Source organism: Esox lucius, chromosome 5, assembly GCF_011004845.1.
Source record: "Esox lucius isolate fEsoLuc1 chromosome 5, fEsoLuc1.pri, whole genome shotgun sequence".
NCBI lineage: Eukaryota > Metazoa > Chordata > Actinopteri > Esociformes > Esocidae > Esox > Esox lucius.
The window spans coordinates 5,654,856-5,670,767 of NC_047573.1; the positions used below are offsets into that span (position 1 = coordinate 5,654,856).

Here is a 15,912-nt window from a genome sequence, read left to right on the forward strand (position 1 = left end):
CACAGTGAAGGAAAAAGTATTTGATCCCCTGCTGATTTTGTATGTTTGCCCACTAACAAAAAATTGATCGGTCTATAATGGTAGGTTCATGGTAGGTTCATTTGAACAGTGAGAGAAAAACGCATGTCAAAAGTGTTATAAATTGAAATTCTCGATCCAATGGGCAATGTTCTAACCTATGAACAGTTCATGTTTAGGCATTATTTTCCAGTTCCTTCTAAAGAATACAGTTGTCTGACTAAAGCTGTGCCAAACGGTCTACTCCAATTAATAATATCCCACGCCAGCTTTGGAACTAACACTACTTATTTTCCTAGCCTCACCTTACAAGGCGTTTCATTACTGGACAGTTTTTCCACTCAAAAAACAAGATCCCTCCAAGAGGAAAATTCTTCTGGGAATCTGTCATAGCCGACATTAAATGGGTTAAAGCCTGGATGACTACTCATAGGTTTTGTCGCCCAAATAAATTCAAAGAAGTGCACTTTAATATACTACACAAAATATATCCCTGTAATGCTTTGATTTCTAAATGTTCTACTATTCCAAATAATTGTATGTTCTTTCATAATTTCAATGATAATTATCACAGAATGTACTCACCTGTTTTTTGACTGTTGTTACATTACCCAATTCTGGAAAAATCTTGGTGACTTGATTTTTAACATAATTAACCAGCCCTATGCTTTTATATTAAAATATATGATCTATATAATTCCAATGAAAACAAATCCATTGACTCTTCTATAATTTTCATCATCATTGCTGCCAAATGTTTTATCCACAAACAGAAAATTCCCAAACATATTATATTCCTAGCAGATCTTGCATTTTTTTTATAGATTCCTTCAAACAAGAAAAATGCATCCCTTTTATCTCATTTGATTCTGTTTTTCTTGAGAACTATTTTTCTTGAGAACTCAGACATTTGCACCTCTAGGCCGGCTCCGCATACGTGTTTCGGCAGAAGCTGTTTATGAGTACAGGTCCCGCTAGACGTCCTGCCCTCATTCCACCCTCATGGGGTCTGTTTCTGACAGTCAGAAACATGCACACCAGTAGCCCTCTGGAGATAATTTTGTAGTGCTCTGGAAGTGCTCCTCCTGTTCCTCCTTGCACCAAAGGAGCAGATACCGATCCTGCTGCTGGGTTGATGCCCTTCTACGGCCCTGTACAGCTCTCCTCGTGTAACGGTCTGTCTCCTGTTATCTCCTCCATGCTTTTAAGATTGTATTGGGAGATACAGCAAACCTTCTAGCGACGGCACGTATGTAAGTGCCCTCCAGGAGGAGCTGGACAACCTGTGCAATGGGCTGCAGGTACCGCCTCATGCTACCAGTAGTGATAAGGACACTAGCAGAGCTAGAGAAGAATCAGTCAGGAAGGATAAGGAGAGTGGAATTGTCTTTGGCCACCACCTGGAAAACAATTCCCTTTTTGGGGGTTGTCTTGCTGTTCCCTGTCCAGTGCACCTGTAGTCACTTTCTTATGCACCAATACAGGTGACAATGATTCACAATCGCTTATGCTTCCTAACTGGACAGATTGATATCCCTGAAGTTTAATTGACTTGGTGTTATACTGTGATGATTATGTGTTCCCTTAATTTTTTGGGGTAGTGTATGTATCTATCAAATCTGAATTAAAGAGAAGCTAAATATAAGTATTGTATATTGTATGAACTTAATGGAGTGAACCAGATGGGATATAGATGGATGACCAATGATGAAGTAGTATAATAGTCTGTCAGATTACAAATGAAGGTTTTTAACAAATGAGTATTTACACATTTAAACATTTGCTGCTGATAGAAACACACAACAGAACAGAGACTTAACAAACCCTGTTATAAGTATGGCCATGAGAAACTTCAAAGGTCTCACAAAAATGTTCTCATATTTCAGTGTCTTGTCAAATGTTCACAATCATGGATTGATTTAAAACAGGTCAGAGACATCTACAGGACACATGACCAGTGGAGCTGAGTCACAACCAGTGTAGAAGAATGGATGAAGTTTCTCATTGAAGGTTTGTTCAGTGAATGAGTAGATATGAGACCTGGCCTCCACGTTGAAGAAGGAGACCTGTCCCTCCTCATAATCCACAAACACCCCCACCTTCTGGGGCTCCTCTCTCAGAGGGAGGAGGAAATGGGTGACATCGAGAGCCCAATACTCTCTGTCCTTCAGCCTCATAGCCCAGTATCCACCATCAGGTGTCAATATCCCCGCCATCCTGTCAACTGACTCTCTGGCCACTCCCAAAATCCATCTAGTCTTCTCCTTCACCTGAACCTCATAGTAGAATCTCCCTGAGGAGAAGCCCTTCTTGCACAGGACCCTGGGATAACATGTAAACCTCTTTGGGTTGTCAGGGAGATCCTGTTTTATGTTTCCAAGTCTCACTTGTTTCCCGTCATCAGAGAGGATGAGTCGTGGATGTGCAGTATCAGGGTCTAGAGTCACATCCACTGTGGAGAGAAACACTATGATAAATACAATGACATCATGACATCAACATCAGTGGAGGACAACATTTACTGTGTTGATCTCTGACACATGAGTCTTCCAGTATTAGTGGTTCATGTGTGGTTTAGGTAGAGATAACAGAACATCCAGTATTAGTGGTTCATGTGTGGTTTAGGTAGAGATAACAGAACATCCAGTATTAGTGGTTCATGTGTGGTTTAGGTAGAGATAACAGAACATCCAGTATTAGTGGTTCATGTGTGGTTTAGGTAGAGATTACAGAACATCCAGTATTAGTGGTTCATGTGTGGTTTAGGTAGAGATAACAGAACATCCAGTATTAGTGGTTCATGTGTGGTTTAGGTAGAGATTACAGAACATCCAGTATTAGTGGTTCATGTGTGGTTTAGGTAGAGATTACAGAACATCCAGTATTAGTGGTCACCTTTCATGTTAATATATTATGCTTTCTTATTTGACAAAGCTGACAGCTGTCAAAAACACATGGCTGATGATCAATGTACAACATTTAGATAAAGTTAAGAAAGATTAATACTCCACAGGTCAGTATAACTCCTTAAATAAAGTCATATAGGAACTCTGGTGGAGAAACAAACTGACCCGTATGTCTTCTTGAGAGTTCAAAATCTGAAAAAGATTATTACTGTGTTCATTTGTTTTGTGTAATCCAGACATCAAAACTAAGCGTACATATTACTTTAATGTTTAGTTTACATAACAGACGTTGCAGCTTTTGTAACATAGCATATTCTCCATTTCTTATTTTTTAAATAGCAATAAAAAATAGTTTCATACAGAGAGAAGTTAATTTGAAAAGATGGTTTTCAGAAGAGAAACACAGTAATGATGTTAGAAGTATTTTTCTTTACCTGGACTCCAGTTTTTCTTTACATAATCTGCAGATAAAAATATTTTTTTAATATCAATATTATTTATATGTGTGTGTGTGTGTGTGTGTGTGTGTGTGTGTGTGATATTACTAACCATTTTTCCTCCTGAGGTCATCTGTAATACAGAGTAGATAGAAGACAGTGAGAACATCATAAACATGTCAACCAGTAGATGTAGTCTGTTTAGTAAATCATTACATTCATTACTGTGTAATCTGGGTTACAGACACTAAAACACTACGTACCCAGCTGTTGTTGGAGTTCACCTATGGTCACACCTGTAATATAAAAAATACATATCTGCAGATACTGTAGTGTAAACACAAAACTTGGACTCCAGTTTTTCTTTACATAATCTGCAGATTAAATATTTCTTTATGTCAATATTATTTATACATGTGTGTGTGTGTGTGTGTGATATTACTAACCATTTTTCCTCCTGAGGTCATCTGTAATGTAGAGTAGATAGAAGACAGTGAAAACATCATAAACATGTCAACCAGTAGATGTAGTCTGTTTATCAAATCCTTACAGTCATTAGTGAGTAATCTGGGTTACAGACACTAAAACACTACTGACCCTGCTGTTGTTGGAGTTCACCTATGGTCACACCTGTGTTTTTTTTATAGAAAAATATTTGTTGATCTCATAATCTCTCTTACTGATGTAGTAGACAGCCAGAGCTAAGCCAATCACAGTGATGACACCCAAACAACATGACACAATGAAGGACCGCCTCCATGGAGTTGTGTAATCAAACAACTCACCTAAACACACAAATGAACAGACATTAACAGGGTTATTAATATATATCTCACAGAAACGAGTGTGTTCAATAAGATATTTAATTATCCTTTACTTGTTGTCAACAACTTTCTTTAAAATATATATTGTACATTAAAATATACAATTTATAGATTATACAGAATACCAGTCAAATGTTTTGACACACCAACCTAGCTACTGGTGGAACTGGAACTGTATACATACAGATGGGGGACAAAGTAAAGGATGATCCTCCATAAATTGTTCCAGTAAGGTAATGGGCCCCCAGAACAGCTTCAATGGGCCTTATTATAGATTCTACGAGTCTCTAGAACTCTAGTGGAGGAATGGAACAGTAATCTTCTATTAGATATTCCCTCATTAAATGGATCAAATGAACAAGAAAAGCCTGTAAGATGGAGTTGGAGAAAGATGTCCAGGAGATGGAGGGTGCAGAGTCAGACAAAGTTACAACCACCAGCACCCATTCCTCCCAAACCCCCACCAGGAAGCCTCCCCTGAGACAAGGACAATAAAAGGGGTTTGTCCTTTCAGATGGATTTCTTACCTCCCCTCCCTTTTTTTTGTTAATGAAATGCCCTACAGGGCCCTGAACACATCCTGTCCTTAACTTATGTGTCTCCCAGTGACACTGTTGGGAGATGCAGGCAAAGCTCTGGGCCCGAGACACAATGTGAGTATACCCCTAAGTGAAAATGTCCAAATTGGGCCCAATTAGCCGTTTTCCCTTCCCGGTGTCATGTGACTCGTTAGTGTTACAAGGTCTCAGGTGTGAATGGGGAGCAGGTGTGTTAAATTTGGTGTAATCACTCTCACACTCCCTCATACTGGTCACTGAATGTTCAACATGGAACCTCATGGCAAAGAACTCTGAGGATCTGAAAGGAAATGTTGCTCTACATAAAGATGGCCTAGGCTATAAGAAGATTGCCAATACCCTGAAACTGAGCGGCAGCACGGTAGCCAAGACCATACAGCGGTTTAACAGGACAGGTTCCATTCAGAACAGGCCTCGCCATGGTCGACCAAGGACGTTGTGTGCACATGCTCAGCGTCATATCCAGAGGTTGTCTTTGGGAAATAGACGTATAAGTCCTGCCAGCATTGCTGCAGAGGTTAAAGGGGTGGGGGGTCAGCCTGTCAGTGCTCAGACCATACGCCGCACACTGCATCATTCATCATCATCATTGGTCTGCATGGCTGTCGTCCCAGAAGGAAGCTTATTCTAAAGATGACGCACAAGAAAGTCGGCAAACAGTTTGCTGAAGACAAGCAGACTAAAGACATGGTTTACTGGAACTATGTCCTGTGGTCTGATGAGACCAAGATAAACTAATTTGGTTCAGATGGTGTCAAGCGTGTGTGTCAGCAACCAGGTGAGAAGTACAAAGACAAGTGTGTCTTGCCTACAGTCAAGCATGGTGGTGGGAGTGTCATGGTCTGGGGCTGCATGAGTGTTGCTGGCACTGAGGAGCTACAGTTCACGGAGGGAAACATGAATGCCAACATGTACTGTGACATACTGACGCAGAGCATGATCCCCTCCTTTTGGAGACTGGGCCGCAGGGCAGTATTCCAACATGATAACAAACCCAAACACACCTCCAAGACAACCACTGCCTTGCTAACGAAGCTGAGGGTAAAGGTGATGGACTAGGCAAGCATGTCTCCAGACCTAAACCCTATTGAGCATCTGTGGGGCATCCTCAAATGGAAGGTGGAGGAGCCCAAGGTCTCTAACATCCACCAGCTCCTTGATGTCGTCATGGAGGAGTGGAAGAGTACTCCAGTGGCAACCTGTGAAGCTCTGGTGAACTCCATGCCCAAGAGGGTTAAGGCAGTGCTGGAGAATAATATTGACCACACAAAATGTTGCCCAATTTAGACATTTTCACTTAGGGGTATACTCACTTTGGTTGCCAGCAGTTTAGACATTAATGGTTGTGTGTTGTGTTATTTTGTGGGACAGCAAATTTACACTGTAATACAAGCTGAACACTCAGTACTTTACATTGTAGCTAAGTGTCATTTCTTCAGGGTTGTCACATAAAAATATATAATCAAATATTTACAAAAATGTGAGGGGTGTACTCACTTTTGTGAGATGCTATACTTGTCTGCTGGTGTCTCCTTTCTCTTGCCAACAGGGTATGAGGACTTTATTTGTGAAAATCAGCAGGGGCCTGTGCAGATGCACGAGAGTAGCTCAAGGTAATCTTCAGCGCCCTGGCAGAACTTGACAAACCTCCCAGCTCCCTGGCAGAACTCGACAAGCCTCCCAGCTTCCTAGCAGAACCTGACAAGCTTCCCAGCTCCCTAGCAGAACCTGACAATCGTCCCAGTCTGCTGGCAGAACCTGACAATCCTCCCAGCCCCCTGGCAGAACCTTACAATCCTCCCAGCCCCCTGGCAAAACCTGACAACCCTCCCAGTTCCCTGGCAAAACCTGACTACCCTCCCAGTTCCTTGGCAAAACCTGACAACCCTACCAGTCCCTGGTAAAACCTGACAACCCTCCCAGTCCCTGGCAAAACCTTACAATCCTCCAAGTCACTGGCAAAGCCTTACAATCCTCCTAGCCACCTGGACAGGAGAGGGTGCAGGGGCCACCATGGTTATTTATATTTATATGAATGTCTTATTTCTTGACTTTATCTATCTACGAGCACGGCACCACACAGTCTCAAACATACATAGACACAATAACCTGTGAGATGCGGGTGAACACCAAGAACTAAATAGATATAATAATGGCTTTGAATGGCATAATCCATCAAAAGGCACTTAGAAACTGGAGGAAAATCTGACAGGAAGAGGCAGACCCAAAGCCAAAACAGAATCAGAAGACAAGTTTCTGAGAGTCATAAGCTTGCGTAATAGGCATCTCACTGGACAACAGCTTCAGGAACAGCTTAAAACTGGTCGAAGTTAACAAATTTCAGTTTCAACCGTGAAGAGAAGAGCTGCAGGTTTGACAGGGTGAAAGGCAGTAGGAATGCCATTGCTAAGATGCCAAGAAAAATAGACAGGGTGAACCCAACTGTCAAACATGGAGGAAGCGCGATGGTCTACACATGAAACCGTATATTTCGATAAAAACTGGAACCATTAAAACATGGAAATATCTTCAGTTTTCGATGTCATCTATAAAATACTATGTTGTGTTACTCACTAGGCATGTGAACCTCTGTCTCCACCTCCTCATTGATTATATTGTGTTACTCACTAGGGATGTGAACCTCTGTCTCCACCTCCTCATTGATTATATTGTATTACTCACTAGGGATGTGATCCTCTGTCTCCACCTCCTCACTGATTATATTGCGTTACTCACTAGGGATGTGAACCTCTGTCTCCACCTCCTCATTGATAATATTGTATTACTCACTAGGGATGTGAACCTCTGTCTCCATCTCCTCATTGCTTATATTGTAATACTCACTAGGGATGTGAACCTCTGTCTCCACCTCCTCATTGATTATATTGTATTACTCACTAGGGATGTGAACCTCTGTCTCCACCTCCTCATTGATTATATTGTGTAACTCACTAGGGATGTGAACCTCTGTCTCCACCTCCTCATTGATTATATTGTGTAACTCACTGGGGATGTGAACCTCTGTCTCCACCTCCTCATTGATTTGTCTTTGTAGGACTCTACAGGTAAAGAGGTTGGTGTCAGTCTCTTGGACAATGACATGTTGTTTGATTGTGTAGAATCCCTTAAAGTATCTGTGTGTCTCAGCAGGTCCAGCAGAGAGACTGACTCCTTTACTGTCCAGCCACACCAGATCAGGTTCAGGGTGCCAGCCTTCAGATTGACACACCAGACCCATCCCTCCCTCTCTGTGTCCTTCAATGGACACCACTGGCCTGGATCCTACAGCTACAGACACACAGACAGACTGGATGATAACTGACAACAACAGACTCATACAGTAATATAAAAGAAAGTGGTAATAGCCAATATAATGTGGTAAAAGTGACATTTACAATGACATTTTCCAACATAAATCTCACCTTTAACCAGGACTTGGATATTCATGTCATCATACCAGTTCTGTGACTTAATAAAGCATTTATACTGTCCTTCATCAGAGCCTTGTACCCTGGTCAGTTTTAAAGAGGTGTTTCCCCTCCACAGTTCCTCTTTAAACAGTGATGTTCTTCCTCTATAGGAGGGAATCTGATCCACTTCTATGATTCTTCCATTTTGGTAACGATAGACACGTTCATCTATGTAGTCCAGGTTCATCCAGTCCACTGTCATGTCCTCAACACTGATGTTGGGTTTGAGGTAACAGGGCAGAATGATGTCATCACCAGCCACAGAAACAATGGGTTCAGTTGGACCCAGAACCTCAAACTTCACTGAAGAGAAAATACATACATGAAAATACAGTTACTGTATGAGCAACAGTCAATAATGTCAGACAGGTAAAATACAATTCCTAAACATTTTGTTTTCTGCCTCCACAGGTAAAATCAAGGAAAAAAAAAAATTCAAACAAATAAGCAATTTCTTAAACTCACATTGTTACTAAGATTATTACAGATTAAAACTGAATAAGTCTACACCCTGATTCTGGTAAAATGTCAATGTGTGAGACAGAGATGATGAAGACAGAGACAGAGATGATGAGGACAGAGACAGAGGTGATGAGGACAGAGACAGAGATGATGAGGACAGAGACAGAGGTGATGAGGACAGAGACAGAGGTGATGAGGACAGAGACAGAGGTGATGAGGACTGAGACACTGTTATAAACAGAGACACAACAGACTCTGATACAACCAGAGAGAACAACCACATCTATAGAACAGACTGATTTAACCAGAGAGACATAACCTCATCTACAGAACAGACTCTGTTATAACCAGAGAGACACAACCACATCTACACAACAGACTGTTATAACCAGAGAGACACAACCACATCTACAGAACAGACATTGTTATAACCAGAGAGAACAACCACATCTACAGAACAGACTGTTATAACCAGAGACACAACCACATCTACAAAACAGACTCTGTTATAACCAGAGAGACACAACCACATCTACACAACAGACTCTGATATAACCAGAGAGACACAACCACATCTACAGAACAGACTCTGATATAACCACAGAGACACAAACACATCTACACAACATGTTAATCTTTCATCAATATCTGTGTCTCTGACCAGTTTATTATTCTGTTTAAATGTACACATGTAGCCTACCTTACACAATTCTTAAACTTCTCTCCACAGATTGCATTGGGAAAGCAGTGCATGGAAAGGCGTGTGATTGGTGTGATTCATGGCTAATCAGGTGCGAAAATTCAATTCAAAAAATGATTCGAACGAAGGTGGAAAGAAATTGTCATCATAAGAAGAAGCGAAAGTGGAAAAAACATGTTTGAACAAAGACATTTTAAGGTTGGACACGAAAATCTATTTAATTATTTTAGCATACACTTTTTCCTAACTTGAATATATTTTTTTCATAAGACTGAATTTAGTTTTTTCGTACTATGAAATATTTCAGTTAAATTTTTCTTTTCGTACAGTCAATACATTTGAGCTCAATTTGGCTCCATATGCTTGGCCTCTATCATAATATTATTTTAAATTTTTATTTTATATTGTGTTTCTATGCTGTTATCACAGTCAGACGTCAGGTGGATTGTTAATTTACGGCACATTAAATGCCAATGTGCCACATATTCATTTTTCTTCCTGGGTGGGGGCGTGTAAGCTTGCAACCCAGCAAGGCGTCACCAAACTATGTCAGTGCCTTAAACGGTCTGAGTGGACATTTTCTGTAAATATTGGGAACTTCTTCTCCTCTTCTGCATCAATCACCTGTGGGGTACCTCAAGGCTCTGTCCTAGGCCCTATCTTATTCTCATTATATATGCCTTGGGCTCCATCTTTCAGAAATATAACATTTTCCCATTGCTACGCTAATGACACTCAGTTGTACCTCCCCCTGAAAATGTATGAAAATATATCCCTGAAATCATTCTCTAACTTAGGGCCACTAACCAACAATGTATACATTCACCTAAAGGATTATTAGGAACACCATACTAATACTGTGTTTGACCCCCTTTCGCCTTCAGAACTGCCTTAATTCTACGTGGCATTGATTCAACAAGGTGCTGAAAGCATTCTTTAGAAATGTTGGCCCATATTGATAGGATAGCATCTTGCAGTTGATGGAGATTTGTGGGATGCACATCCAGGGCACGAAGCTCCCGTTCCACCACATCCCAAAGATGCTCTATTGGGTTGAGATCTGGTGACTGTGCGGGCCATTTCAGTACAGTGAACTCATTGTCATGTTCAAGAAACCAATTTGAAATGATTCGAGCTTTGTGACATGGTGCATTATCCTGCTGGAAGTAGTTATCAGAGGATGGGTACATGGTGGTCATAAAGGGATGGACATGGTCAGAAACAATGCTCAGGTAGGCCGTGGCATTTAAACGATGCCCAATTGGCACTAAGGGGCCTAAAGTGTGCCAAGAAAACATCCCCCACACCATTACACCACCACCAGCAGCCTGCCTGCAAGGCATGATGGATCCATGTTATCATTCTGTTTACGCCAAATTCTGACTCTACCATCTGAATGTCTCAACAGAAATCGAGACTCATCAGACCAGGCAACATTCTTCCAGTCTCCAACTGTCCAATTTTGGTGAGCTTGTGCAAATTGTCTCTTTTTCCTATTTCTGGTGGAGATGAATGGTACCCGGTGGGGTCTTCTGCTCTTGTAGCCTATCCGCCTCAAGGTTGTGCGTGTTGTGGCTTCACAAATGCTTTGCTGCATACCTCGGTTGTAACGAGTGGTTATTTCAGTCAAAGTTGCTCTTCTATCAGCTTGAATCAGTCGGCCCATTCTCCTCTGACCTCTAGCATCAACAAGGCATTTTCGCTCACAGGACTGCCAATACTGGATGTTTTTCCCTTTTCACACCATTCTTTGTAAACCCTAGAAATGATTGTGCATGAAAATCCCAGTAACTGAGCAGATTGTGAAATACTCATACTGGCCCGTCTGGCACCAACAACCATGCCTCAAATTTGATAAAGAATTAAATGCTGTTGTCAGAGGCAGCTTTTTCCAATTCCGGGCCACTTCCGTCTGGACTATTGTAACTCTTTATATATGGGAATCTGTCAGTCTACCTTGTCCTGCCTTCAGCTTGTTCAAAATGTAGCTGCTAGGTTTTTAACTAGTACCAAAGAGAGAGAAAGCATCACTGCTGTACTTTCCTCTTTCCACTGGCTACCTGTTAAATATAGGATTGATTTTAAGGTTCTTTTATTTGTTTTTAATACCCTACATGGATCAGAACCCTCCTATATGTCAGACCTCCTCAGCCAGCACTCTTCCTCAAGGACCCTTAAGTTGTCCAACAAACTGCTTTTGTGCGTTCCACGGTCACGTTTGAAGTTTAAAGGAGATCGTGCTTTTTCTGTTGCTGCTCCAAAGTTGTGGAACAGCCTACCTTTAGATATTAGGTCCTTTACTAGAAGCAACGTTTTTAAATTCCACCTTAAGACATATCTTTTTTCTTTAGCTTTTTGGTCTTCAAATGGGTAGGAAGTTCTGTTTATGTTTGTCATGTCCTATAAATATGTTTCGTTGGCTATATGTTTTGACTGTCCAGCATAAGTTGTTTTTAAATGTGCTTTATAAATAAATTTGACTTGACTTGAGTGATAACTTATTTTCTTTACAACCCAGTTTCCCATACATTTGGGACACTGTGTAAAATGTAATGGAAACAATTATGCAAAAATCATTTAAAACCTATATTCAATAGACAATAGTACACAGACAACATGTCAAATGTTGAAACTGAGAAATGTTATTGTTTATTGAAAAATATATGTCAACTTTGAATTTGATGCCAGCAAAATGTTAAAAAAAAAGCTGGCATAGGGGCAACAAAAGACTGTAAAAGAAAAAATATAACCTGGTGGAACATCTCACAATTAATTATGTTGATTGACAACAGTTCAGTAACATAACTGGGTATAAAAAAGACCATCCTAGAGAGGATGAGTCTTTCAGAAGTAAAGATGGGAAGGTTTTCACCTTTAGTGCAGAATATTTAAGAATAATGTTTCTCAACGTAAAATTACAAAGACTTAGGGGATCTCATAATCTACAGAACATAATATAATAAAACAATTCAGAGAATCTGGCGAAATCGCTGTACGCAAGGGACAAGGCCGAAAACCAAAACTGAATGGCCCTGATCTTTGGGCCCTCAGACGGCACTGCATTAAAAATAGACACAATTCTGTCATGGAAATCACTGAATGGGATCAGGAACACCTGTGAAAACCATTGTGAACACAGTACGTCGCTGCATCCACAAATGCAAGTTAAACTCTACCTTGCAAAGAAGAAACCACATATAAACAATATCCAGAAATGCCACCACCTTCTCCCGACCCAAGCTAATTTAAGATGGAAAGTGGAAAACTGTCCTTTTGTCTGACAAATCAAAATCATCATGGATGCCTCATCCTTTAGACTAAAGAGGAGAGGGACCATCGGGTTTGTTTTCAGTGCATAGCTCAAAAGCCATGGTATGGGGGTGCATTAATGCACATGGCATGGGTGACTTGCCCATCTGTGAGGGCACCATTAATTTTGAACAATATATAGGTTTTGGAGCAACATATGCTTCCACCCAGATTACATATTTTTCAGGGAAAGCCTTGCTTATTTCAGCAAGACAATACAAAACCACATCCTGCACATATTACAACAGCATGACTCTGTAATAAAAGAGTCTGGATGCTTAACTGGCCTGCCCGTAGTCCAGTTTAGTGGAGCAAAAAGAGAACTATGCACCCCAAAACCGCACCTTATATAAACTGCGGCCGGAACCCTAGACACACCCCTGCTGTCCCAACAAGCCCTCCAGAGCTGCCAACTACCAGTGGGACGTGGATTAACTGCCCCACCCAAATTTAAGACCCAGCCCACTTAATAAGAAATACATTAATACATAAACATGAACACATGAACAGAGCTTAAAGGAATGCTCTTTACAGAAATACAGGGTCGCCACAATACTTTATACAAACCAATACATATATAACAGGGTAGGTATGTGTCCCTGAAATAACAATCCATGTCTGCTGACATATTAAGTAAAATAGCTAATATACACAAAGAGAGAAGTAATGATATGCGACACCAGAGACGTTACTATGATCTCATTGTCCTCTGGGTTCGTTTTCTTAATCGATCCTCTTCCTCTTTTTAACAGCGAGCCTTAATCGTGGCAAGCGAATTGTGCCGTTTGCTTGACAGACTCCAACCCAGTGACTTCGTTAGGCCTGGGCGTCCTGGGCTAAAGCCCCCGGGTTATTTTATGAATAGCCCTGAATCTTTTATGAATAGCCCCGGATCTCAAATTGACCAAAAATTACAACAATAAACAATACCCCCTGATCTATTCATCTATAATTCCGATCGCGCATTATGAAAATGTAGATGTATAGGCCGCTAGCATGTACATTTACTTTTCCCCGTGTACATTCTGTCCCGGGCGGGGAGGGGTAGTGGGCTAAGCCCCGGATGTATTGTGATCCTAGCGACGCCTCTGCTACAACCTTTATAATAATAATCTGAATTATTATTTTTAAGGCAAACAGATTCTAAAATCAACTCCTAACAAATTGTATACAAATACGAATATGATATCGCACCAGTAAAAAATCTTATTTTGATTGAACATAAAAATGAAATAAAAAGCCCAAATCCCAGCTTTCTGCGATTTTGAAAATGCACATTCAAATTGCGATTCCAGATTATTGGTGTAAAGGTAGCAGTAAAGGTTGTGAAATATCCTAATGTCTTTACTGGTGGACTCGTTAAAAGTCAAGGTCTGGAATCATTTCCAGTCACAATCTGTTCTCCACTGATATGTTAATTCCTCACAGCAGGGGGTTGGGGTTGTAGCAGTGGTGAGGTTTGTGTGTCACGATGTGTCCTAATGCCCAGTGGTGGGGTTTCCTTAGAAGTATGGAAGAGTAGAAGAATGTCCCATGCTGGAGCTGTTGCCAGTCAGGATTCTAACTGTTCTTGACTGTTAATAGGTCCTTTGCGGTTCCTCTTTGTGAAAAGTCGCGACATAAACCGGCTTTGGATTGCTGAGTAATTAAAGACAGTAGTTCTCACGACTGACCTGGAATTGGCAACATTCGTAAGAGATAACTAGGACTACGAAACGGGTATTTGGCGCAGTGTTCGACTGACAAGGGCCCTAAAATAATTTATAACATTGGGTATAAAAACTAAAAACTAAACCCTTTAATTATTAACCTATCCACTTATCCTATATCTTATAACAGAGGCCAAGCACAGCCCCCCCCCGACCGCTGACCCAGGTGCAACTGCACCGCCTACACTCGAAATAGTTACCCCCCCACCATGAAATGGTTCATTCCTGTCTCCAAACCAGGTGTAAACGGTACTTTCTAGAAGTGAATGGTGAGTGAGGAGTGCCTGTGTAGCATCAATGATGTCTCAGCTTACTAAAGAGAAATCTGTTTTCCTAAAACACAAAGAAATAAAATGTTCCTAAAATGAAGGTGGGTGTAGTCGGTCAGTGGTGGAGATGAACCTGTTACCTTAGTCCATAATGAAACAGGCTACTTTTTCTCAACTACAATTGGTTACTTAATATCTTCACAGAAAAAGTATTTAAATATTTCAAAAGTATTGCTTGGGTTGTGCCTACATCCAAAAGTTGCTGAATGTAATGAAAATGCTAGGCAGAGCATTGCCAGAATTCCTGGCTGAGTGTTACTGCAGTGTAAATGGAGCAAGACAGATAGCTGCCACTCAAATATGGGATGCCTGCCAAGATTATGCAGGCCCACCATGTGCCTACACCCCTGAGCACAAACACACACACACACACACACACACACAGATAAGTAATGACTAGTTACCAGACTTAGAGGTGAAACTGTGGAGGAGAATCAGCAGAGTCATCAGAGTCACACCCAGACTATCTGGTCCAGTCACCATTAGTCTTGAAGGAGACGGTTGGTCTAACAGAGTTGAATTATCAAAGAAACTGAAACATAAAGTTTAAACATAAAAAAATATGAACCTATAGAACCAACTGACTACAACTTCCTAACGGTCTTTAAAATATGTTGTTTTAGGTTTGTTAATGCTATATGTAACATTGCATATACTGAATGCATTTTTTAAACAACTGAATATATTTAATATAATTAATAGTTTCTAAAACAAAATATACAATTTAATTTGGTTTTGCAGTATTTTTTTTTAAACAAACTACTTTAGAATAATTAAACAACATGGCAATTAACTGTTCGCCATTTCAACTTTTTATGATGGATTATGATAGCCCTAAATATGCTATTATTGACTCTGCTCTGTAAAGACTTGGTTTTATATAAATAAAAGCAGATAAGGAAAGGCTAATATTATGCACATTTATGAAATGTAAATAAAAATACTTACATTCCTTACAGCCCGTTGAGTGCAAATGATAGTGACGTTGAATAACAGTCAACCACACGCAGGCTCACACATATCGGGGGGGGGGTGTCACACAATATTAAAGACAGATCAATTCGACTCCCTCAACCATATGCCATAATATACTTGAATAATATGAAATGATTGTCGCAATGTAAAGTGGCAGGATATTATAGTCTTTATATGTTTACAAAAACAACAGAG

General features: G+C 40.5%; 1 protein-coding gene across 2 annotated transcripts; it reads right to left on the minus strand.

Moving 5' to 3' along the window:
* Positions 1-1,543: 1,543 nt before the first annotated feature.
* On the minus strand, positions 1,544-15,708 carry LOC105030748 (butyrophilin subfamily 2 member A1). 2 transcript variants are annotated; one of them, XM_034292512.1, is made up of 9 exons: positions 15,691-15,708; positions 15,147-15,274; positions 8,186-8,536; positions 7,770-8,051; positions 4,042-4,146; positions 3,808-3,828; positions 3,359-3,385; positions 3,090-3,116; positions 1,544-2,470 (listed from the first exon to the last, which is right to left on the minus strand). In XM_034292512.1, exons 2-9 carry the CDS (start codon positions 15,223-15,225, stop codon positions 1,938-1,940), a joined length of 1,425 nt encoding a protein of 474 aa, XP_034148403.1. In that variant the 5' UTR covers positions 15,226-15,274; positions 15,691-15,708; the 3' UTR covers positions 1,544-1,937. The 2 variants fall into 2 exon arrangements, with proteins under 2 accessions (XP_034148403.1, XP_034148404.1); XM_034292513.1 differs by lacking the exon at positions 4,042-4,146.
* Between the last annotated feature and the right edge of the window lie 204 nt (positions 15,709-15,912).